Here is a 24,608-nt window from a genome sequence, read left to right on the forward strand (position 1 = left end):
AATACAAAAGTATCGCTTATTTCCAGTTTCGTCTAAGAAGTTTTTGAACTGTGAAGCCTCATTTTGAGATGGGTTTACCACATTCGAGAGATGTGTTGGCTCTGATTACAGATTTGGCTAATCAACGTGAAATGGCCACTGTCTCTTTAAAAGGAAGTGCCTCAGAATGTTGTGTTGTTCTGAGGTCACTAAGGAGACCATGGTTACAGGGAAGGCAGTTGGAGTAGGGCGAGGAAGGGAGGAAGAGGAGAGGTGCAAGATTCGTGCTCAGCTCAGGGTAGGATGACTGGGGCTAGAATGGGAAATGTGTTAAAGGATTAATATTGAGGACCTGTCTAGGAACACAGGCATGGTTAGTGAGCACGTAAACTAGGCATGGCTGTTTGAAAGAGGGTATAGGAGGGGACGTGTTTTTTAAATATGTAGAGATGGACTGTACCGTGTTGGTGTTCAGTTATCATAAACATTAGTCTTCTAAAATCTTTCAAAGTGATGGCGTAGCTATAATATTAAGAATTTTTAAGTAATTACGTAACGTTCATAATAATTTTGTCATTCATCCTTTTCACATTTTGTTGGTGTTTCTCTCAAGTATGGGGTTTTATTGAGCTGGGTCCATCTCAGAAGTAGGATCCTGATTGGAAAGCAGCTGATACCCAGTTGCTGACTTTGAGACCCTCCCCTCCACTGAGGCCTCTGCCCTCTTAGTGCCAGCTCCCTCGCCTCCCCAGAGTGCCAGCCAAGACTTGCCGCACCCTCCCAGGCCTGTCCTCCCATTCTTTCAGAGTGTAGTCATAGTATCTTCCCTTCTTTAAAAGTCCTTAAGGAAGGGGACCGTGTTTTGTGCTTTTTTTTTTTTGACTCCCTGAATGTCTTTGTAGGTCACGTAATGTACACTCAAATAGTAGATTACTTGGGAAGTTTGGTGCCTTTTTTGTGTGTGTGTGTGGTGAGGAAGATTGGCCCTGAGCTGACATCTGTTGCCAATCTTCCTCTTTTTGCTGAGGAAGATTGTCGCTGAGCTGTCAGCCCTTTATTTTGTATGTGGGATGCCGCCACAGCATGGCTTGATGAGCAGTGCGTAGGTCTGTGCTCGGGATCCAAACCTGCGAACCTGGGCCGGCTGCCCTTTTTTTTTTTTTAATGTAACTTTAGTTATAGTTACTTAAGATCTATAAACTATTTTCTTATTTTCTTTTAGGATCTTACTCCCTGGGAGCATTCTCAAGATAATCTGCGTTGTTATTTGTGGACAGTGACTGACTGCAGCGGTGTTTTGAAGCCTGGCTGTTTACTTGGGCCAAGTGATTGCATCAGCCAGGTTTTTTGTTGTATTTAGGCCATCCAGAAAAAGTGTCCAAGCTTTCAGTGTTGGGGCAGGTGAAGTATCAGTGGCATTAAATATCAACAACAAAGTTTTAACTTAGGTTTGAAATCATGTTTTATTGCTAAAGTGGCATTATATGTAAAGAAACTGATATAACGTTCATATTTGTTTGAAATAATCCAAACTGTAGCCCTAAGGCTTTTAGATGCATGTTTAATCATGTATTAAGAATTTGATTCAGAGCGTCCCTTTATTTTTACCCTGGTTATATATTAGTGCAGATACGTTGACGTTGTATATTCTCTCTTTGGTGAGAACCATGTTTTGTAGAGGAGAGTTCTTCCTGCAGAAAACCTCAGGTGACCAAAAAAGTGGTGTGGTCCTTAGTGGCACACGAGCTGAGGTCACAGCCACTCCTGCGAGCTTCTGAGTGGCTTGGGAGCCTGTGGGCCAAGTTATAGGGTGAGGGATCTACAGTGCTGGACAGGAAAATGGGAAGTGACAATACTTAGTAGGAAGCAGAAAAAGAATTAGGTTGCACGTCGTTGCGACTTTTGTGTATTTTATATTTTGAAGGTTTTCATTCTATACAAGTCCTTCCCGATGGAACACGGCATAAAATCTGAGTCGTTGTTAGCATTTGAATGTGATTGAAGCCTGGACAGCTTGGAAAAAATTTCTGAAGGTATATACTATTTTTTTCAGGTTTTATCATTTTAAATAAGAGTAAAATTTTCACAAACATGACCCTTTAATAATCTATTAGAAAGAAAGTGAAGAGGAAAGAAGAAATATACATCAGAGCTATTGCCTAGGTCAGTATTTCCTAAGCGTCCCAATTGTCTGTTGCTGCATAACAACTACCCCAGAACCCAGCAGACTCCAGTAGTACCCATTTTCTATCCAGAGTCGAGGCTTGGGAACCTGAGCAGGGCTCAGCTGGGTGATCCTTATCTCCACGAGGCTTCCACCGGGGTCATTTGGCACTCAGCCCACAAACAGGGCTGAGTGCAGGGTCCAACACGACACACCCCCTCCACGTGATCTCTCCAGCAGGGTGGTCGGATTTCTTAAGTGGCAGCTCGGGGCTCCATGGCCCAGGACAGAAGCAGCCAGTCCTCTTGCATGCTAGGCCTGGAACTGGCACAGCATTCTGTCCACTGTGCTCTGCGGGCAGAGCCAGCCTGACTCACAGGGAGGCCGGTGGGCCCCAGGTCTCCTCACTTGAGGGGGCCAGAGAGCCTGCAGCCGCCTCTCATCTGCCACTGCAAACGCTGTTCTGGTCACGTCCTTGCACCACTTGTACTGTTCCTTATTTAATGTTTTCCCACTACCTGTTTTATAAAAGCCTTATCCTGAGTAATTAAATGACGAAATTACAGATTTGATTTGCTTGCTGTATTGTTCTATTAAACATTAGATAGATAACTATTAAAATCTTCAAGAATCACTTTGAATCACCATTACGTATCACATTTTAGGGAACACTGGTCAAAATAACTTGCTTTACTGGACACCTTCACTTTTTGTAGGTAGAAAATTGTTCCGTTTTATCCGTGTTCATGAGTGTCCATGCCTGTGGGTGCTGCTCCCTCTCATGTGTGATTCAAGGTTGTGAGTTTCCTTTGAGCTCAGTGCTTCAGTGGTCAGTCCCCAGGAAGTGTGACCTCATTAATGCTGGTTGTGGTTTGGTTGGATTTTCCCTTAGGTATGGATGAGAAAGGAGACCCACGCAATGAGGAAGCGCCCAAGGCCATCAAGCCCACCAGTAAAGAGTTCAGGAAAACGTGGGGTTTTCGAAGGACCACCATTGCTAAGCGGGAGGGTGCCGGGGACGCCGAGCCAGACACTCTGGAGCAGCAGCCCCGGCAGCAACAACAAAGCCTTTCCTTGCGACGCAGTGGGAGACAGCCAAAGCGGACCGAGAGAGTGGAAGAGTTTCTTACAACAGTCCGACGCAGAGGAAGGAAGAATGTTCCCGTCTCCCTCGAGGACTCCAGTGAGCCAGCATCTTGTCCAGTTACAGATGTGGAAACGGCCTCTGAAGGGAGCGTAGAAAGCACCTCTGAAATGAAAAGTGGGCCCAAATCTAGTTCCAGAGGTGTTAAGGAACGAACAGCCTCCTCTGCAAAGGCCAAAGGAGGTGATGACGAGGACGACACCTCTGATAGCGACAGTGATGGATTGACTTTGAAAGAACTTCAGAATCGCCTACGAAGAAAGCGAGAACAAGAGCCAGCCGGCAGGCCCCTGAAGGGTATCCAGAGTCGCCTGAGGAAGAAGCGTCGGGAGGAGGATCCGGCGGAAACTGTGGACGTAGAGGCAGGCGATGCTGTGGGGAGCTCGCTGCCCGGCATGCAGGAGCCTGAGGCTGCCCAGGGGGCTGTGACCCAGGCAGCGAAAGGCGACGGAGAGAGTCAGTTGGAAGGGAAAGCAGCTCAGGTAATGAAAAATGAAGAACCTGGAGACTCGGTCAGACACAAGCCCGAGTGTGAGGTTTACGACCCCAACGCTCTGTACTGCATGTGCCGTCAGCCTCACAACAACAGGTAGGTGGGGGAGAAGGGAGTGTTGGCTGCCCCACTTGCAGAGAAATCCCAGTGATGGAAACAGCAGACTTTTCCATTTGTTTTGATTTAAAGAGTTCCAAAGCTGGGCTGAATGGGTAACTGTTCAGTTGGAAAAGATGAATAAGTCATTGTCAAAAAAGAAACGGGCCGGCCTGGTGGTGTAGCGGTTAAGCTCGTACGCTCTCCTTCGGCAGCCCAGAGTTCGCCGGTTCAGATCCTGGGCGCAGACCTGCACACCATTCATCAAGCCATGCTGAGGCGGCATCCCACATAGAGCAACTAGAAGGATGTACAACTATGACATACAACTATCTACTGGGGCTTTAGGGAGAAAAAAAAAAAAAAAAGGAGCAAGATTGGCAACAGATGTTAGCTCAGGGCCAGTCTTCCTCAAAAAAAGAAAGAAGCAGAAGGAGTGGGTAAGGACTGCTTAGAGCCACACGCTTCGCCGTGGTGGCCACTGGTCACAGGGCTGTTCACTGCCTCATCACACTAGCCACAGGCAGCCAGTGGCGAGCGTACACAGCAGCTCAGACTAGAACATTCCTGCCATCCCAGAGGTGTGCTGCTCTTGACTGTCCTCGCGTGACATCTGCTTGCAGCTGTGATTGGACCGCAGTTTGGACATTGGGGGCAGCTCAGAGCCCCTGGCTGTGGTGAGGTGTCAGGTGGGATGAGGGACCACTGTGGGCTCTGTCAGGTGGGATAAAGGCCTTGTTGCCATTTTGTGGAGGTGAGTGCTGAAGTTTCCAGCAGGCGATGCCGTGAAGCCTACAGTTCACTCTTAAAACGCTCCACTCCAAAAAAAAATATCCGAAGCAAATTTGGTTGAATGTTAATAAAATAAAGAAAAGGCCTATGGGTATTCTTTATTCTGTTTCCTCTACTTTTCTGTATGCTTGCATTTTTCCGTAATACAGCATTGAAACCAGTTTGACTTACTAGTATGTCTTAACTTGAGTGTCATCTCTGCTTTCCATTTCTAATATACCATGATTTTATAATTTCAGGTTCATGATTTGCTGTGACCGATGTGAAGAATGGTTTCATGGCGACTGTGTGGGCATTTCTGAGGCTCGAGGGAGGCTCTTGGAAAGGAACGGGGAAGATTACATCTGCCCGAACTGCACCATTCTGCAAGTGCAGGACGAGACGAACACAGAAAGCGCAGAGCAGCAGGACGCGAGAGTGAGACCTGCAGATGCGGATGGCACAGACTTTACAAGTATAGGAACAGTAGAGCAGAAATGTAGCGAGGACCAAGGAATAAAGGGGAGAATTGAGAAAGCTGCAAACCCAAGTGGCAAGAAAAAGCTCAAGATATTCCAGCCTGTAAGTACTTCTCTGCCGAGGTCGGTGGTAGAGGGTGACCTTAAAGAGCTCAGACTCCTATTGACAGAAACATGGAGACTAGAGGAGGTTCTTTCTTGTGGAATAAGTTAGGTTCTCCCTACAGCTGGCATTGTCTGCCCTGGGACTGAGCCCTGGTAGAAAAGCAGTCCTGTGCTCTGCTTCTCAGGCCCTCTTGTGCACCATGCTCTGTGGGACACCATTGGGGAACATGTCTTCCACCTATATCGTTATGTTAATAGTGACTCAACATTTTCCTTAAGTGAGCTCAGTTTCTAAAAATTAGTTTTTCCTTAAGTTTTCTTATTGATGGAATCTTGGGCTTGAGTACAGATATGGACAAAATTATTTTTGAATTACTGAAGTAAATGTGCACCTGTATTACCTGACACTGTGTTGCCAGAACTCGTGGTCCTGTGCTTGCCTCCCTGAGTCACTGAGGGGTGGTGACACAGCCTGGGCTGGGCCCCTCTGCCCCAGCATCTGAGGCTCCTCTCACGTCTGCTAGCACGACCCTCTGGAATAGTCTTGGACACGCACGAGTGCTTGTCCCAGCTCTTTTTTCTCTTTTGCCGGCTGTTGATTCATTTCTCCTTCCCAACTGGTTTTTAGGCCCCTTCAGGGCCATGATTATTTGTCAGATTTTATTTTCCATGTGTCCTCAGGTTCTGCTGTTGAGAACTGTCTCGGGCACTCATGATGGTCCTACACACACCATGTTTTCACTCCTGGCCTTCCCGAGGCCCTAGCCAGCCTTGAATTGGGGGCCTGCCTCCAGTGCCATCAGCTGGGTTGGTGGAGAGGGCAGCCTCCTGGCCACCTGCCCATCAGCAGGTGTTGGGCTTGCAGAAGACTGAGGTGGCTCTGCCTTAACACCCTACACTGTGTCCGCTCGAGGTGAAAGTGCTGTGAGGGCTGGGCCGTTTAAATACGTCTAACGTGGAGGTATTAGGAAGTACTAAGTGGAAATATCATTAAGAAAAATTAGTGCAAATGTACATTAATGGGAAAAATTGTCTTAATTTCATGTCTTTATTATCAGTGTGTTTGGGACTACATAAGCTTAAATTTTATTGTGAGTAAAACTTGGATTCTGTGGAGGAAAAACAATTATCTCAAATACTTAATTTGAGAAATAAGATTTTGCTCAAGTACATTTGATGGATATGTTTATGTATATTTAGTCTTGACCATCAGAACCTACTTTACTAATTGTGAACACAAGCAGCCCTGTTTGGTTCTTACGGTGTACTTGATCCCTGTAGCTGCACGACAGGTTACCACGAGCTTAGACGCTCAGACAGCACACATTTGGTAGCTCACTTTCCACAGCTCAGAAGCCTGGGCCTGGCTTCACTGCGCCCTCTGCCCAGGCTCTTAACAGACTGCGCCCTAGGTGTCTGTGTGGGCTGGGGGTCTCCTCAGAGGCTCGGCTGGGGAAAGTCCACTTCCAAAAGCTCTCACATGGTTTAGTATATAAATATGTCCCGTGCAATTTTTGTGGTATTCTTACACTAAAAAGTTCCTTGTTTATCTGAGTCACATTTGGTGAGTATCCTGGCTCTTACCTGGAACCGCACCCTCAGAGCAGGGCTGCTTGCTTCTTCAAAACCAGCGGTGGAGTCTTCTCTTTTCTGAAGGGCCTGGGCTTTCTTTTAAGGGTTTTCACCTGATTAAGTCAGACCCTTTTGATTAACTAGAAATCATCTCATCGGGGACCTTAATTACGTCTGCAAAATTCCCGCCCATTTGCCCTGTAACAGAACCTAATTGTGGGTGTGAAATCCCATCATGTTCAAAAGCACTCAGCGTGTGTGTGTGCCAGGGGCGGCGTCCTGGGTCCCCTTAGAGTTCTGCCACCACAGGTGGCGTGAAGGGCAGTTAAAAATATCAGTGCCTTACACAGGGGAAATAGATTCCTGTACTTTGAATAAATATACGTTTTTATTCATACTAAAAATACTGTTAGTGTGTTTTGATTAAAAACAGTGACCTCAGTATTATAAATAGTGATTTTTAGAAAGTACCTTACCTGCTAAAATGGGTGAGTCCATTGTTTGAAGTCACGTGTTTTATTCTGCAGGTTGTAGAGGCTCCTGGTGCCTCGAAGTGTATTGGCCCTGGGTGTTCTAACGTGGCACAGCCTGACTCCGTTTACTGCAGCAGTGACTGTATTCTAAAACATGCTGCAGCTACTATGAAGTCTCTAAGTTCGGGTAAAGAACAAAAGCCAAAATCTAAAGAAAAGACCAAGACGAAGCCAGAAAAGCTCATTCTTCCAAAATGTAGCGTTCAGGTAAGTTGCACAAGACCAGCCATTTGAATAGTTGAAGCGAAAAATGTATATCTGTTACCAGCTTGGCTGGTTGGCTTGTTCAGTGTGGGGACAGCAGGCACCGATGGAGTACAGACTGTGTCCTCCATCTTTCCCACCAGTGTGCTCGTCAGAATTACAAACAGGCATACATTCTGACGCTTCATTTTCTCTGCCCTCTAGCTGAGGGGTGAATACTATGAATATAGTGAAGCAGATGTAGGCAGCTGGCTGCTGCGGGGTGGCCAGGCTGTGGTCCATGTACCAGCAGTCTTCCGAGACGAGTTTGTGTGGAAGTAGACTCCTGCAGCCAGGGCCTGGGAAGAGAGGGGGCTCCTAGGCAAGACGAAGTGCTTCACTTTAAGACCTAGCTCTCGAAATTGTCTCCTTTTTATACTACCTGTGATTTGGGAAGAATCCTGGTTGTTTTAGAAATCTCAGGCACTTGAAGACCTTCCTAGAGTTTTAGCTCAGGTTGGCACAGCTGCCTTGCAGCCCCCATTACATTCATGACAAGCAAAGCATAACTAGTGCTATTCGGGGAGTTTTCTTGATAGTTTTAAGGGCTTATTTAGCCTTTGATGGCTTAATTTTTTTTTAAGACTGGTAATTTTGAATCATAGAACTGCCAAAGAAGCAGTTGCTGCTGTTTATAGTAAGAGAATGGCGGCGCTGAGAGGGCCTGATGGAAAATACGGAAATGGCGTTTGTGCTCCTGTCTCTTCTCCAAGTGTCACTCCCCATGCCCATCAGTGTTCGTGGGGCACATTCTCACACTGAGGCCCTTTCCGCTTTATTCTTGCCTTGTTTCACTGCCTTGCTCAAGTGGCTCATTCTTCTGTTACCCCGGCGGCCTAGTACCTCGACAGGATTACAGATTACTCTGTGGCAGGGACCTTCACATTGGTCAAGTGTTGAAATCCTGGATATTACATTGGAGTGCTGAGGGTCTGCTGGATGTGCGGGTGTAGCCAAACCCTGCTGCCGAGCAGATGCAGTGCACAAGCTCAGGGTGGTGAGGGAGCTTGAAATGACCTAGGAATAGAGTGTGTCGTGACCTTCATTGCAAAGTGAAATGAGCAAAGGTTAATTTCTGACCTTAATGATTGGAGTTTTGCTGATTATCCAGGCAGGCATTAAAATCTCTTCTGTGCACAAGAGACCGGCTCCAGACAAGAAAGAAAACACCACGAAGAAGGCGATGGTGGCCCCTTCCAGGAGTGAGGTCCTTATTAAGGAAACAACTTGTGAAAGCAGCACGCCGTCCTGGGCAAGCGACCACAATTACAATGCAGTGAAGCCAGAACAGACTGCTGCCCTCTGGCCGTCACTGTTGTATAAATGTATGTATCACCTAGGGGTAGCCTCTGGACCCTCCCTGGTGTTTCTGGATGGCTGTCCACTTGGGCCGTCCAGACTTAGGAGTTTAGCCGTGTGTAGTGCTGCACCTCCAAAGATCGAAGCAAGTGCCCGAGTCCGAGATGCCTCTCGAGCCCCTGTACCCGTCCTTAGTCTGTTGGGACTTCCTGTCAGTGTTTTCCAAAAAGCTGTACAAACCTCATTGCTGAATGTGTCACCTGATGATTGATGTCTGTCACCTCTGTTCTCATTGTCAGGCTCTGGTGAGTGTGTGTCCTCTCCAACAAGGTCTAACTGAATAGACACACTGCCCAGCACTCAGGACTCGTGTCCCAGCCTCACTTACAGTTTCACTGCAGCCCTGTTCGCCTGAGGGCTTTTCCACGTTCTCACTTCTAGCACATGTAGTCATCACTTCTTCTGTATGTTGTGGAAGTCTGCAAACTGGTGTTGCATCTGGTACTCACCTTAAGTAGGATTTTCAGGAGTTAAATTATTTTTGACCGGAAAGGAATTTTTTTCATTTCCAATTCACATACTACACACCCACACAAACACACATTGGCGTTTCGAAGGCCATTTCCCGCTGCTGCCTCTGTTCCCAGGTAAGTGAGTGTGGTGTGTGTACACTTGGAGCAGTGCCCTCCCTGGAGGGACATGGCCAGGGGTAAACTGGCTTGGATCTGGGCTCACACCCCGCCCCAAAGTTCCAGTGAACAAAATCAAGACATTTCAGATAGATCTTTGAAATCCCAGGTTAGATCATGCAGCTTGAATCTTTTTATTTATTCTTGTGTCTCAGCCTAATTCTCCAGAATTAAATTTTGGAAATTTAAATTGATCATAGGGCACTTCTTACTCTATTATTAAGATTATTTTTTATTCAGCTTTTATTCATGCTGTCTTTAAACTGTTTTGTACCTTTTTCAAAAGCACCAGAAGGTTAAATAGTCCTAAATTGCCAGATTATAGAGGTGTGCTGTCTTCTTCTTTTAGTCAGCCTTTTAACCAATCACCTAAGGGAGAGTGCTTGTGTAGGTACGTTCTGGGTCTAGTGTGGTTAGAAAAATGGGTAACTAAATACTCATTTGGAGACTGTGAATAGCCCAAGAGCTAAGAAATGGAGTTGCAAGTAAATTGCAAAGCAATACTGGATTTTTTTTTTTTTTATTTTAGGAATGAGTTGTTAAATACAGAATTAAATGCTGCATTAAAATGAGTCTCGATACACCTCAGGAGGTTTGAGCTAAGAATTTCAGACTAAGAACGTGTCTCAAATTTTCATGAAATTATAGCACCTCTACAATTATAGCACTCTTACAGAGGTCATGAACATGCCTAAAATAAGCCTTACCCACATGTGAACAAGTGGGGAGCAGTCATTTTGGAATACTTACAGATAAAATGCTCTGAGTTATAGGCACATAACAGAAAAAGAAGGAAAACCGGGGTATAACCACAAAACCCCTGGGTGATGGATTTCCGTCCAGTAATTTCCATCTCAGTCGACCAGAATTGGAAAGCTGCCCTGAGACCTAAGTGTGGAGCTGTGGGGCACACACGGAGAGGAAGGCTGGCGGGAAGATGAGAAGGATGGGCACTCATCCTGGATTCTTAGTCCTCCTCACCCTGATTTTGAGGGGAAGAGAGGGATATGGTGGGGGGTACCATGAGGAGGCCAGTCTCTGCTCACAGATTGGGCTTTCTTTTCCTCTCCACCTCTTCCCTCTTTTTCTACACATGAGCTCCTCACTGAAGCCTGACATGCTTCCGTGGGCAGCAAGTCGGAGTGGATTCGTGACTGATGACCCTTCCCAGCACATTTACATCTCAAAATTAAAACTGATGGCTATCCAAAATTTATAGCATGCGTAGGGGACATATTTTTGAGCTAGTTGCTTCTGACCATTTTTGGTTGTCCGTAAATGTTTTCTTTCGAAAAGATGATTGGGGGAAGAGTAAAAGGCCATTGGTAGAATACCAGCTCCTGCCTCACGGGGTGGCAGCTGTCTCCCTCTCCCAGACCATCACCTCAGGTCCGGGAACAGCGCCATGCACACACTCAGAACCCTACATCCCCAGAGGACCCCTGCCTGCTTCCCTGGCTGGCTGCAGAGTGTACTTCTCCCGGTGGGGGGTGGTGAGATTCGGGATGCAGCTGATGCTGGGACAGTTCTTAGGAGGAGGCGTTTTTCACATTAACGTGGATGTGTATCCAGTCTGGGCACATCCCTTCAGCCCCTCGTTTAGAGAGCTGACATGATGTTCCTGGGAGGGAGGAGCTTTTCCCTCTCCTTCCCAGGCCACTGGTGCCCACCTGGGGTTGTGGGGACAGGGACAACTTTTCAGTGAACATGGTGGGGAGGGGGGACCTCCTATTAAATGGGCAAGACCTTGCTGGGCGTGGAAGCTCCTTCCTGCTTCTCCCCATGAAAGTATCAGTAGAATCTTCGTTTTCTCAGGGTGATATACAGTTGTTCCTGTGATTTGTTTTTAAAATTGTTTTTGAGGATATCTGTACAATTTCTTTAACTTACAGAAGCAATTGCCATTTTATTTCTCCCTCCCAAATTATGATATTTCTCTGTTTTTATAGCCTGATTCTTCCTTATTTTTCTCTTCATTTCCACTGTTGGTTCACCTCTCATTATTGTCAAGGCATGAAGAAGGCTGAAAACTTTGTTCTAAAACATCCCTGGTTTATTAGAATTTGGAAGTGAAATTCTGGTATTTGTATTCATAGGCACAATGTCTAGTATTTTGGACTCCCTAAGTGGCTCATTAGGTGGTTTGAAACACTTGGGATTTGAACAAATTTTGACTAGAATATGGGATTTCTGTAGTTTTCCTCTAGCTGTGAGAATTAAAATGGAAAACCTTGACAGAACCCCTAACCCCAAATCCAGGTGATTTTGTTCAGCATCTCACTCAGATACAGAATTTTCCCCGTAGTTCGTGTGCATGCCTCAGATTGTCCACGTATTGTGGTGAAATGGATCAAGGAGAACACAGGTTTTCACAAGGATAACTAGTGGCGTGGGCTCCCAAAGCATATTTCACAAATGATAAGAGGAAACAAGTTTCCTGTAATAAAATAAAATTAAATATGTGAGAGATACTAGAACCCAAGAAAATTTGGTAGAAATTTAAAGCTGGGTTCGGGGGTGGGTCATGTTTTTATCAGTTGCATGAGCCATTTTTCTCTCTCTTCCAGTATTGTCAGCAGCAATAAAATGTGGTTGGGGGCAAACCAGACTTTTGACATCTGAACCAGTTTCCTTACCCCACTTAGAGGAAAAACCAAAACTTGTCCTGATAAAGAATTTGGCTTGATAACTATTTTTAATGTTGTCCATACAGCTGGATTTTCCTGGGTTGGCAGCGACATTCTTTGGGTATTTTAAAGTGTTTTAGTTTTCACCAGCTTAAAAAAGCCAGCTGTTCAGAAAATTAGGTGAGGAAAAGGTTTCCACATGTACGTAAACTTTAACATTGGACATGAAACCCCTCAGCAGTGCCCTGGGCTGCCCCTTAGTTTTTGTGCTTCAGCCCCTGGGGAGAAGGGGTGGGCTGGAAGGTGCCAGGAGGATGTCCCCCTCAGTTCACCTGCTCTTGAGTGATCTTCATGTGACCTTTTGGAGCTATGGAACTACTCCAGTAATGTTTGGAGACCAGTACTATAGGGAAGTCCCTTTGGTGGTGTTATTGGTGTCATAGAGGTCCAAGGTCCCCTATGAAGAGACTGCTGTAATTCCTCCAATACAGTACACAAGTTTTTATAAAGTCGTAAAATACTTTATATTCTTGTTCTTGTGTGTGTGACACATCACCATGCACGTAGTTATATTCTTAGCTTCTGAAAATTAAAGAAGTAAACTTAGAAGATTGATAAGAAGTTTTGCCATCTTCATTTATTTAAATGAAGGTTGGGGCAGTGTTGGTTGCTGAGAACCTGGAGGAGTTCAGCGAGGAGAACACAAAGGTAACCCTGCTGCATAGCCTGACTGCGACCTTTTAGGACTAGGGGCTCACAGGGGTGGGTAGAGGGACTCTTCATGTGCCTCCAGCGTGCTGGTTGGAATAAGCAGTTTGTAACATTAAAGGGATGGGCATGCCTGTGGGCTGGTTTCAGGGTATTGGGAAAGCAGCAGCTCTGCTCCCAGATGGATCCAGCAGGGCAGCCAGGCGCGCCCGCTACACTGCTGGCTACTCGCCGCGGTTCCAGCTAAGTCGAGGGGAAGAGTGAATTGCCCATCTCCCCACAAGGTCTTGACCACAGTTCATGTTGAAGGATGATTTACATATTACCAATCAAACGTGAAACAGGTTTGGGTTTAGTTTTCAAAATACTATATGTGAAACTATTCAAAGGAGGAAGGGTAATTGCCTCCAGATGTATACTTGGTTTTTTGCCAATTTCTTAAGGAGAGTTACATGCACGTCTTGTTAGGTAAGGTCACTCAAACATTGGACATCTGAGAACCAAGTCCTCCTGGAAAGGCGTGGCGGAGCCTGAACCATGACAGTTCGGCTATGGACCTGTCTAAAGACATCCTTGTGGTAAAGAGCATCAGGGAAGTAGCTTATACTTTCTTGAGGTTATTTGGGAATCGTCCGTGTTTCCTGATGTAAAAGTGAATCAGTTCTTTATTGTACTTCTAGAAGAACAATTCACAGTATTTAAGCAAAGGCACAAAAGCAAAATGGTTTTCTCTTGCTACTGTTAACTTGGTTTTTCACGCAGTTAAGAAAGTTGAGATGGGAAGCATTGTTGTGCACGTGTCACGCAGAGCTGAAAATAGAGCTGCTGTCGCTTCCACAGCTCCTGCACTGTGTCTTCCCAGCCCTCAATTTCAGTTCCTGTTACAGACGGTCCTTACAACGATAGCTGCCTTGGCCTTACTGCTGAGCGGATTCGGGAGCCGGTGGGAGTCGGTGCGTGGAGGTCGCTGACGGTGTGAAGCAGGATGCTGGGTCCTGAGTCAGTGGGTAGTTCCAGGGAGGGGACATCTGTGCAAAGGCCTGCGATCACTCTGGCCTGGGACCTGCGGGATACTTCCCTGCACCGTGTGGTGCACCTGCTGAAGAGGCCCTTGTTTTGGACTCGCTGTCACGCCAGAAGCTCACTTATTGCCTTCTTAAGCAGTGGGCCCACCCAGGCATCAGTATGACTGGAAGTCTTGTATCTGGGGATGTTTAGGGTAAACTGGCACGTAGTTTGGGCAGGACAAAAGGTATAAAGCAATTGGCAATTGCTCTGAGAGTTTCTCGCCAGTCTCTGTGCCCGTGAGGGGCCGTCACTAGATGTGGGTATCGGGGACAGCCGGGGGCTGTGCAGGCTTGATAGAGCGCCCCATATTTCCTCCCCGTCCTGCTGGAATTTCATTCGGGCTGCTGCACAGCTTCTGCCCAGACAACACGACACAATTCCTCTGGTGACTTGTTTCCTGCTGGTGTCTGCTGAGGCCCACCAGTGCCACCCAGTGGCCAGCGATGCTGTAACACCATAGCCTGCCTTGCAGTGTGACAAGGCCCTTAGTTTCATGCTTCTTGGGAAACCAGCCAATTAGAATGCCACTGATCCCTGTGCACACCAGCCTGCTTAGTTCTTTACCCCAAATGACTCATTTCTGTTAGAAACAAATGGCCAGACCCTCAGAAACAGCTTCATCTGGGGCAGTGGGCTGGCCCACTGGAGCAGGTCCTCCTCTAGCTACTTAAGGTTTCAGCTAACTCCTTAAGTCATCGCCTGGCCTGGAAGTCAGGCAACGCTTTTCCTCCCCCACCAGCAGGCCCCCAGAATGTGGAAGCTCAAGGAAGCTTTGCTGCCAGAATGGCACAGACTTGGCATGCACTCCCACCAGGCCGTCTCCATCCAGGACGTAGGCAGATAATGGGTGGGGTTTGGGCATTGCGCCTGTGTCCACGCTGCAGTTAACTCTGCTTAGTGCTGCCAGCACGGTGCTGTTGCTGACCAGCAGGGAATCTGGCAGCACTGGAGGGAATCTGCCGTCTCCTGAAGCTGCCCTCAAGTGGGAGCGTGGTTCTGCTTTTATTGAGCACATTTTTTCTGGTTGCTTACAAAGTTATTCCTTGCCCTTCTATAAATTTGTACACAACATAATACAGTTAGAAGTGCATATGGGTGAAGAATTTGCAAATTTGATTTTAGTCTGCTCAAAAATAAGTGTTTCTCACTGTGAGGGCATTCCAGCGCTGCACCACCAAGCCTGTCATGCCACCTTACAGCTGGACCAGCGTCTATAGTAGTTGCTGGACAGAACTTTTTGCATGTTGTAAACGTTTCCCTTCGAAATGGGAGAGGGCCATAACCAGTTTGCTGTTAGAGTCTACGAGTTTCAGAACATTTTACCAATAATTTGCTTAATTATTACCTATTTATATACTCTCTGGTTTACCCATTTATATATATAAATATATACCTATTTATATATGAGGCATAGGAGAAGGAAAGCAAAAGTTGACCATACAAAGGCAGAAGCAACTGATTGTATAAAACAGCAGCAGATGGTTAAGGAAAGCCATCCCCTGCTTGTTAATAGGTACCATTCGTTTACTGTTACCACTCCTGGATAGCGAGTCATTTTAATCACATGTATTGAAAGTGACCTAAAAATAATCTCTTCTCTTGGGTTTTCCCTGAATGAGAAGAAAACACCACTTATAACAGAAGTGTTGATCTTAGGTTCTGTTTTGGGGACCTGGAGCAAACGTTTTAGAAATTAATACAGATTTGTCACCTGAAACAATGTAAATGTCAAAAGACGAGATTTGTTTCAGGCCCCGTCACACAAGTATCCCAAATGTTATAGTCTGAGGTTTCTGGAAGCACCTCGGGCCGGCTTTCTAGAGTTATTTACAAGTGTGCCACTAGAGTACTTGCAGCAAAGTTTGTGTTTATGAAAGGCAGTAACTGAACTGGTTTAGGTCCCAATTTTAATCCTGACTAGTTCCTTCCTTCTTGACTGCTGATGGTTGGCTTCCCTGCGGGTTCCCCCTGTCATCTAGCGCCGGATCCTCGCTGTGCTCCGTCCCCATTTGTTCCTCTCCCTCATCCCCCCATTTTCCCCTAAGAGAAGGGGCCCCCCTCCATTTTATTTAACCTAAACTTGAGCAGTCCCACAGGTTAGATGCTATGAACCTTGTTAGCCAATCTGAGTTGGTAAAAAATTTGCAAATATTGTAACTGCTTAGGGATATAAACTTGATCTGATGAAATAATACAGGTAGAAATGTAGTTTTTCTCTTTGTTCCTATTGTGTCCCTGTTTTTTATTTTGTCAGACATTGTCATTGCTTTATAGTGTACTTTGTTTAGAAATCCAGCTCCCAAAAGAATGAAGCCTTCAGAGCTGACTGTTGATGACGGCGGACATGGGTAATGACAGGCAGGGCAGGTGTAGAATGCAAGCCGGCCGCTCGCTGGGGGAGCACAGTGGTCTTTGGGAAGCCTGGCTAGTTTAGGCCTGGGTACGTCAGGAAGTGCTGGGGTCCAGTAGACAGGCTGCCTTGGGCAGGGGTGGGCAGGGACGTGAGGTTGGGAGGCTTTGTGAGATGAAAGTGGGGGATTTAAAGTCAGAATTGATGCTTGATAACAATGAAGCTCCTCTAACACTGTCCTAAGTTTTGGATCCATGTAGTGAAACTTCATAAAATTAGGTAATTTGATTTATAAAGTGGAAGCAACTTAGGCTCACCAGGCATTTAGTGCCCGTTGCTGAACCGGCATCACTGGCTGCTGAAGGAGGGAGTTCCTTGAGGGCGGTCACTCGGGCCCTCTGCCGAGATGACCAAGGCCAGCGGTGTGTTGGCTGAGCTGGGGCCCCTGGTGCTGTGAATGCCTCGGGTAGGCTGTTTGTTGGGTCAGGCCTTGTCTGTAGAGTCTCACCTCTTTCCCCAGATTTTTCAGCCTTTCTCCTTGGCCATTGGGGACAGTTAAAAGGAGCACTGGTGGCTGACTGGTGATTGATTTATTGATTGATTTTTAATCCCTGGGTAAAATTGAAAGATCGCTGGAGCATCTGTTGAAGTTCTCCACTTCGGTGTTTGGGAGTTTTGAGGCTCCCTGCTGTGTGGGTAGTTTGAGAAAAGCCTACACCTAGGGAGTCGGTTTCTCCATCTGTCCCTTGTGTGCCTTGACTGCCTACCCTAGGTGGCACTCCACATGGAGTCCTGGCTCACTTACTGGGCCACCCTTTCCCAGCCATTTTGCTCCTCTGGATTTCTGCCATTCTGTGTGGCATGCCAGATCGAGGACCATCTGTAAAGGTGCCACCTGCAGTCACGTCACAGCTCCCCAGTGTGACTCTGTTCGGCCACATGTCACTGAGACCGACGGGCTGCAGCACTCGCTTAGGATTGTCTTCCTTGCTTACCAAAGACCTTCATTCTGATGATCTGTTACAGGATTAAATGAAATCAGTCCTTTAGCATACCCTGTCTTTAAAGAAAGTACTGGCATCATATAAAGATTTTTGTGCGAGTTGAGGGGTTTTGATATTGTTTTTGTTTTAGCTTTTGACTACAGTCCTTGTTTGTATTAAAAGCACTAATTTATTATTTTACCCAGTAATTGACTGTAACTAGAGGGTTGTAAATGGAAACATTTATATAACAGCATATTGTATTCCTGTCATTTAACTCTTAGTATAAAAGTGATTGATCTTCCCCATGTTGCAAGTTTCTGTCAACTTTCCATATTTTATTATTGTCATCATGATCAATTGACTTTTGTCCAAGAGAATGGTGAGCACCTGTGAGTGCCCCTCCCTCCCCCCAAGAATGGACTGTTGCTGGTCCTTCCAAAGCCCTGGGGGCAGGGGGGATTTGCGTTTAAAGAGAATTTGTCTGTTTGATCCATCCTGAAAAGATTTTTTAAACTCATGTTTACAAAAAAAATTGCCCTTGAATTCTTAATGAAAATGCTCTTCTAAATACCTTTTTTTGACAATGTGAAATTTGCCTTCAGCTTTCAAGCTTAGCTAATGATTGAAATCAAGCCTTTGATGACTAAAGTTTGTTGGTTGAAGTAAAAGATTTAATGTAATAATAAAGCATTTTTTTTCTGGAAAAAAGTATGGTCACTATCATAAATATTGCTAGCAGCCCTTAATTACATACCTCTTCTGGATTTAATAATTACTTTAAAAATCCTTTTCTCTAAATCTCATGCAGTAATGCTGGTAAGCTTTTGCTAGTTTAGAGGGAGTGTGCTTTTCAAGGCATTGGCGGCGCACACCTGCTGTCCCCCTGCCTCGCTAAACCTGCCACATGTCCTTTGCAGCCGTGAAGGAGGACAGACGAGTGGAGGAGCACACGGCCACGGCGGCCGCAGCGCCCAAGAAGACAGCTCCTCCAGGCTCCTCAGTGGGCGGCAGACAGCCTTCATCCAGGAATCTAGTTCCAAAGAAGCCGCCTCCTTTTGCGAATGTGGCAGCAGCCAAGTCGGCCATCAAAAAGGCTCCCTCGGGCTTCAAGGGCACCATCCCCAAGAGGCCGTGGCTCTCGGCCACCCCCTCGGGCGGCACTTCTGCTGCCAAGCAGGCAAGGCTGGCGCCTGTTGCTGCCACAGCTGCTTCCAAAAAGTTGCCAGGCTCTGCCCCTTTGGTGGGAGCCATCAGGAAGCCGGTGGCGACCTCTGTTCCCTTGGCCTCTTCTACCCCAGGACGCCTGGGGACCTCAAGCCCCACTCCATCACAGCCAAATTCACAAATTCGGCAAAACATAAGACGCTCTCTGAAGGAGATTTTGTGGAAAAGGTGAGCTATTGTGCTTGATTTACTTCTCTGTTAAAGCGGAAGTTTTCCATTGAAGGTGGTCATCCAGGACTGCCCGGCTGCGTAAATGGTGTGATGTATGCAAGCACAGTGGTTTACAAAGTTCTGTTTGGATTCCTTCTAGAGTCAGTGACAGCGATGACTTGATTATGACGGAAAATGAGGTCGGGAAGATCGCCCTCCACATCGAGAAGGAGATGTTCAACTTGTTCCGAGTTACAGATAATCGCTATAAGAGTAAATATCGCAGCATCATGTTCAACCTCAAGGATCCCAAAAACCAGGTGCGTGCCTGCTCCTCAGAGGTGGAACATTCCAGTCACAGAGGTAAACTTGCTAGCTAGTTTCTTTTAGCTGAGTTTCACAGTAATAAACCAAACAGCATTTTGAACATTTATATCCTTTTAGTGAAAGCTAACAGGTATTTTTATCTTCTGTGACACTTGCCACGGGTCTCATGTTATTGGTGTGGAGAATATTTGTTTATCCTTCCCTTGCCTCCCTTAACTGGAGTCCTGGGGGTCTCACTGGCTCCCTAAAGTTCACCTTTATTTCACCAGATTAGTTTCTTCTAAGCACGGCTATAAAATTATATTCCTCTCATTTCGTGGGCTCCAGAGTAAGGTTCACGTTCTTTATCCTAGTGTATGAGTATCTCCGTACCAGGGCTTCAGATGACCTTTTCTGCCTTACCGTTCCCCGTCAGTTGAGCGAGCTGCCAGTTGGATTTCCTGGGGTTAGTGAGGAGTACTAGCACTCCCTGCAGGGCTCACCATTGGACGGGTGCTTTCACAATGGGCTGTGGGGCACTCAGTCGTCACAGCAGCTGTGGCTGGGCAGTATTGTTCCCATGGGATCGAATCGGGAATTAAGACTGGAAAAGGGGTTAGTCGCCTGCCTGATGTGGCTTCTCCTGCACACCGGGGTCACGGTCTTCTGGCGTTCTCTCCATCAGCGTTGTCTCCATTGGCCTCTTCAAGAGGGTCAAGTACTCTCGACGCTCCACCTTGCCGTGTTGACCCCCAGGCAGAAGCGATTTCTTCCTGGCTTTGTGCCTAGCACTGCCTTTTTGGGTTGATTCTGTTTTCTCTGAGGAGGGCTTTAGCGCAGGAGGTGCAGCGTAGGCCTTGAGGTCAGCTCTCTGACCTTAGTGCCCGTGTTCTTTGGGCTCATTTGCTCTTCAGTGGAGGTGCCCGGTGTGCACTCTGGGCTGCTGGGGCGCTGGATGAGATCAGGCCCTGCTGTGCTTGATCCGATGCTTCAGGCCTGCGTCCCGCTGTCACGCGCCTCTGGGCAGGGACTCCTCCTGCTGTTTTTTCTTCGTCCTCTCTAGTGTCTTATAAACAGATACTCACATGTTTTTGAATGAGTAAGTGAAAGATGTTTGTTTATAGGGACTCTTCCATCGTGTTCTGCGTGAAGAAATCTCTTTGGCAAAACTTGTGAGAATGAAACCAGAAGAACTTGTGTCTAAAGAGCTTTCCGTGTGGAAAGAGAGGCCAACAAAACCTGTGAGTGTGGAGGGGAAGTGGCTGCTTGACTCTCCAGAAGTGAATTAACAGACTGTCAGCCTGAATGAGTCCCAGAGAAGGTTTAAGGCTTGTGTTTATCTTTTCCTCTCAGGTGTTGGAGTCCCGACCTAAACTGCATAATGAAAGTAAGAAGACTGCCGCCAAACAGGAGACGGTTCCCGACATGGAAGACTCCCCGCCGGTGTCAGACTCAGACGTAAGCATTGGGCTCCCCTGGTCACAGAGTCGGCTAGACTGAACCCATTCCAAGTGTTTTTAGGTGGCTGCGCTTATCCCAGTATATGTGGTTGTATTATTTCTCAAGAACTTGTGTTCAGTGGTCCTTTTTTCCCCCAGTGTTTCTTAATCACATGAGCTGTTTTTCCATATGTGCTCTGAATTTGGAGGTGGTTTTGGAAAGAAATGACTGACTATTGTTTCTTTTGCTTGTAGGAACAGCAAGAGTCTATACGAGCCGTCCCTGAGAAGAGCACAGCACCCCTTCTCGATACCTTCAGCAGTATGTTGAGAGACACCACGAGCCAGCACCGGGCGCATCTCTTCGATCTGAACTGCAAAATTTGTACAGGTGAGCATAGGTTGGGGGAGGAAATATCGGAGATGAGACTTAAATGAGTGCCTTTGTTTAAAGTCCCGGATCCTTCTAATGGCAGTTGTATTCGACCCAAGTTTTGTAATTTTTTTATAATTTTTATTTTTATGTTTTCCCCCCAAAGCCCCATAGATGGTTGTATGTCATAGCTGCACATCCTTCTAGTTGCTGTATGTGGGACGCGGCCTCAGCATGGCCGGAGAAGAGGTGCGTTGGTGCGCGCCTGGGATCCAAACCCAGGCCGCCAGCAGCGGAGCGTGCACTTAACTGCTAAGCCACAGGGCCGGCCCTCGGCCCAAGTTTTAAAAATTAGAAGGCTCGGATGGGTTTCTGAAGTTGATGAAGTTAGTTGTACCTTTACAGTGTTGAGTTGTTATTCTTGCAAGAAATTATCATCTACTCGTGGGCAAGCTGTGCCCTTAAATGTGTCGGCTCTCTCACGAAGGCCTTCCTCATATGTTTCAGGTCAGGTTCCATCATCAGAAGATGAACTAGCTCCGAAAAAACAAAAATTGTCGGCTTCTGCTAAGAAGGAAGAGTCAAAATCTAAGTACGACAGCTCCCCCTCGGATCCACTTCTCAGTTCAGTTGATGAAGTGGTACCAGAAACTCTGCCCGAAAATGCTTCTGAGGCAGACCTGGAAAGTGCTTCTCCTGCACACCTGGAGAGAAAGTATTTCGCCGTGCCTCCAGGAGATGGCCATCCTGAGCCCTCCACCCTGGAAGGTGCCTCCTCCTGCCCAGCCTCCTGTGGGGGTGGGGTGCTCACCACGGTCACGGTCTCTGGCCGAGACCCCAGGACTGCACCAAGCGGGTCATGCACAGTTACAGTCCCCACAGCAGCCCACCTGGACAGCACCCACCCGATGGAACCCCGACAAGACATCCCGAAGCCTGCTGCAACCTCTGTGACAGTGCCCAAGTCCATACTAGCTAAGCCGTCCTCATCCCCCGAGCCTAGATACCTCCTGTCAGTCCCACCGTCACCAAGCATCAGGTGAGGTCTCCACCTGAGGTCTGAACAAGCCCAGCACATCTCCTTTGCTTTAGATTAACAGAAGGAGCAGTTATGAGTGATGCAGTAGTGCAGCTCCAAAATCTACCCAGAAATACAACTTTACTCTTTAATATTTTGTAAAGGCATTTTTTTAAAGGCCCAGTTTTAGGATGCCTAATTATCATTTTACAAGTATAGATCTTGAAAACTGAAGTTTACATTTATGGTCATCTGGTTTCGTTGCCTATTCAGTTTATATTTCATTGATCAGAATTTGTATCTATATCATTATGATTAAAGTAGTTCGTTTGAAAAAAGAAGCTACCAGAACTTGCAGGAATTCACTTTTGCCTTTATAAATATAAAAAATGTTCATACTTTGGAAATTCTTTGTGCAGAGAGATTTACTTATTTTCTATGGTTTTGTTTTACAGCATCTCAGAGTCGCGGTCCCCTCCAGAAGGAGATACGACCCTCTTTTTGTCTCGACTCAGCACCATTTGGAAAGGATTTATTAACATGCAAAGTGTAGCGAAATTTGTCACTAAGGCATATCCTGTTTCTGGATGTTTTGATTATCTCAGTGAGGTTAGAACCGCAAGAATGTGTGTGTGTGTCTGTGCGTGTGCACGCGCACATCTCTCACAAGAGTTCTGATCCCATACTAGAGTCAGATGTGTGGCAGTTTTCCAGCTGAGCGTCTGGGTGCATAAGGCTCTCTGAAGGCAACATAGGGACTACTGTCATGAGTCAGCAGGTTGACAGTGTGGACAGTGGCAGAAAGTCGAATGAGAAATCAGGCATTCCAACTTTTATGAAAAAGCTGAAGTTCGTTTCCCCCTCTCCCCATTCAGCTGGGGCATCCACCCAGTGTGTGCTTGCGCCCAGCCGCAGGCGTGGCAAGGCACGTGTGACCTGCCTGGGTGTGGAGTGATGCACACAACAGTTCCTTTATTTTTCAAAATTAATGAAAACAGCCCTAGCAAGGAGCAGTAAGTCGGTCATTTCTGGGTATTATTTGAATTATTACTATATGTGTGTGTTTATAAAAGGTAACAAACGTGTTTTGCCAAATGTAATCCTGTTTGGAGAAGGTTTTCATCCTACCGCCCTTGGGTTTGCTACTCATCTCCCTGGATGTGAGGGACCCAGCAGCACAGAACGCAGTTACTGCTGTCTTCTTTGGAGTAGTTGTGGTTTCCCTGAATCTTGGGTAGTTCAGTGCCTTGAAATTACTACATTAGTCTCTGTAAATGCTGCAGCTTTACCGGTCATTTATGCAAGGTACATTTTGTTTAGGACCTGCCCGACACGATTCACATCGGTGGAAGGATTGCGCCGAGGACAGTTTGGGATTATGTCGGCAAACTCAAGTCTTCTGTGTCTAAGGTACCTGTTCACAATCTAGTCTCTGCACCCGTGGAAGAAGGTGTTTGTTTAAACACAGCTTTCTTTCACTTCTCATCTTGATGGGTTAACACTCGAAATATCAGCCTATAGTTAGATACTTCCAGGTGAATGTTTTAAGTTTATAGCTGGATAACTGTGTGAGTGTGTCTGAAGAATGCTATGATGCAAGTTTTGTCACTGATTTATTTTAATAATGTTTATGCAGTTCATTGTTAGTAAGATACTTTGTTTTCTTACTGTTTTGTGACTGAAGTAGGGGTGGGGCTGGATGGTGGCCTGGCTGGGGCGTGTGACCTGAGCTCTTAACAGCCTTTGGTTTCTGTGAACCCCTGAGATGGAGCCGCGCTGTGTGTGTCAGCATGTACAGTGCTCCTTGGGAAGGGGCTGTAGTTTCTGTCAGGCTCACACAAGGGTGTGGACCTTTCATCTAGTATAGCCCTCCCATTTCTGGCTTCCATAGCTCTCACAGCCAGTTGATCATGACCGCAGTCATCACAGGGAGTGAAAGCTTACTCCTTACTAGATGCAGCACTAGGCTAGCGCTGCACGTGGGTTATCTTGTCGGGTGAGGACTCCATGAGATGGGCGCTGTTTTGAGGACACTGGGGCTGTGAGTAGAAGTATTGAAGAGAGTCCTGCTGAAACCAGGATTGGAATCCAGCAATCTGATACTTGAGCCTGATTCTTTTTACCACTTCGTTATTTTAACACGTTGGACTACAGGACTATGAAAATCAAAATCAGAGAATTGCTCATTTCTCTCATGTCAGACTGCTTCTGAGGTCTAGATGCAAAACGATAGCAGATGCCTTGCAGAGTAGCCGCAGGTCAATGCCCCTGTCCTGGTTTCTGTTGTAGGAGCTGTGTCTGATCCGCTTCCATCCCGCAACGGAGGAGGAGGAGGTGGCCTATATCTCTCTCTACTCCTATTTTAGCAGCCGTGGCCGCTTCGGCGTCGTGGCTAATAACAGCAGGCATGTCAAGGACCTCTACCTGATCCCACTGAGTGCGAAGGACCCTGTTCCATCCAAACTCTTGCCCTTTGAGGGACCAGGTAAGCACCAACTTGCTGAGTGGTGATGAGGCACGTCTGATCCCACATGTCCCCTTCGCACCAACACCGAGTCCTGCTGAGTTTGTCACATGTAGATCTGCCGCCTCACCCAAATTGTGGCTTCTAGGACCAGGAGTTAGCAGTATGGATGAAGCAGCGTTTAGCTATAGAACTCAGCTCCTGGGATGTTAGAGGGTGACACTAGGAGTACCCTTCTTATTGGCATGAAGTGTCTTAGAAAAGTTTTATGAAGAGAGAAAAAACTCACAGCGTCCAACCAGCATGTCACAGTCTCAGGTCAGTGGTG

General features: G+C 46.6%; 1 protein-coding gene across 7 annotated transcripts in view; it reads left to right on the forward strand.

The window, feature by feature from the left end:
- Positions 1 to 24,608, forward strand: part of DIDO1 (death inducer-obliterator 1) — a 58,982-nt gene that overhangs the window by 21,629 nt on the left and 12,745 nt on the right. For 5 of the 7 annotated variants that reach the window (XM_058562296.1, XM_058562292.1, XM_058562299.1 and 2 more), the window contains exons 2-16: positions 1,202 to 1,380; positions 1,904 to 2,012; positions 3,036 to 3,876; positions 4,908 to 5,229; positions 7,331 to 7,543; positions 8,691 to 8,904; positions 18,224 to 18,698; positions 18,841 to 19,000; positions 20,111 to 20,227; positions 20,340 to 20,444; positions 20,681 to 20,816; positions 21,306 to 21,837; positions 22,272 to 22,425; positions 23,137 to 23,226; positions 24,106 to 24,301. In XM_058562296.1, the coding sequence (XP_058418279.1) occupies positions 3,038 to 3,876; positions 4,908 to 5,229; positions 7,331 to 7,543; positions 8,691 to 8,904; positions 18,224 to 18,698; positions 18,841 to 19,000; positions 20,111 to 20,227; positions 20,340 to 20,444; positions 20,681 to 20,816; positions 21,306 to 21,837; positions 22,272 to 22,425; positions 23,137 to 23,226; positions 24,106 to 24,301 (3,553 nt within the window). In that variant the 5' untranslated portion in view covers positions 1,202 to 1,380; positions 1,904 to 2,012; positions 3,036 to 3,037. Of the gene's footprint in view, positions 1 to 1,201; positions 1,381 to 1,903; positions 2,013 to 2,032; positions 2,143 to 3,035; positions 3,877 to 4,907; positions 5,230 to 7,330; positions 7,544 to 8,690; positions 8,905 to 18,223; positions 18,699 to 18,840; positions 19,001 to 20,110; positions 20,228 to 20,339; positions 20,445 to 20,680; positions 20,817 to 21,305; positions 21,838 to 22,271; positions 22,426 to 23,136; positions 23,227 to 24,105; positions 24,302 to 24,608 lie in introns of all 7 variants that reach the window. The other 2 variants (XM_058562295.1, XM_058562298.1) reach the window with 2 other exon arrangements.

Source organism: Diceros bicornis, chromosome 19 (genome assembly GCF_020826845.1).
Source record: "Diceros bicornis minor isolate mBicDic1 chromosome 19, mDicBic1.mat.cur, whole genome shotgun sequence".
Classification (NCBI taxonomy): domain Eukaryota; kingdom Metazoa; phylum Chordata; class Mammalia; order Perissodactyla; family Rhinocerotidae; genus Diceros; species Diceros bicornis.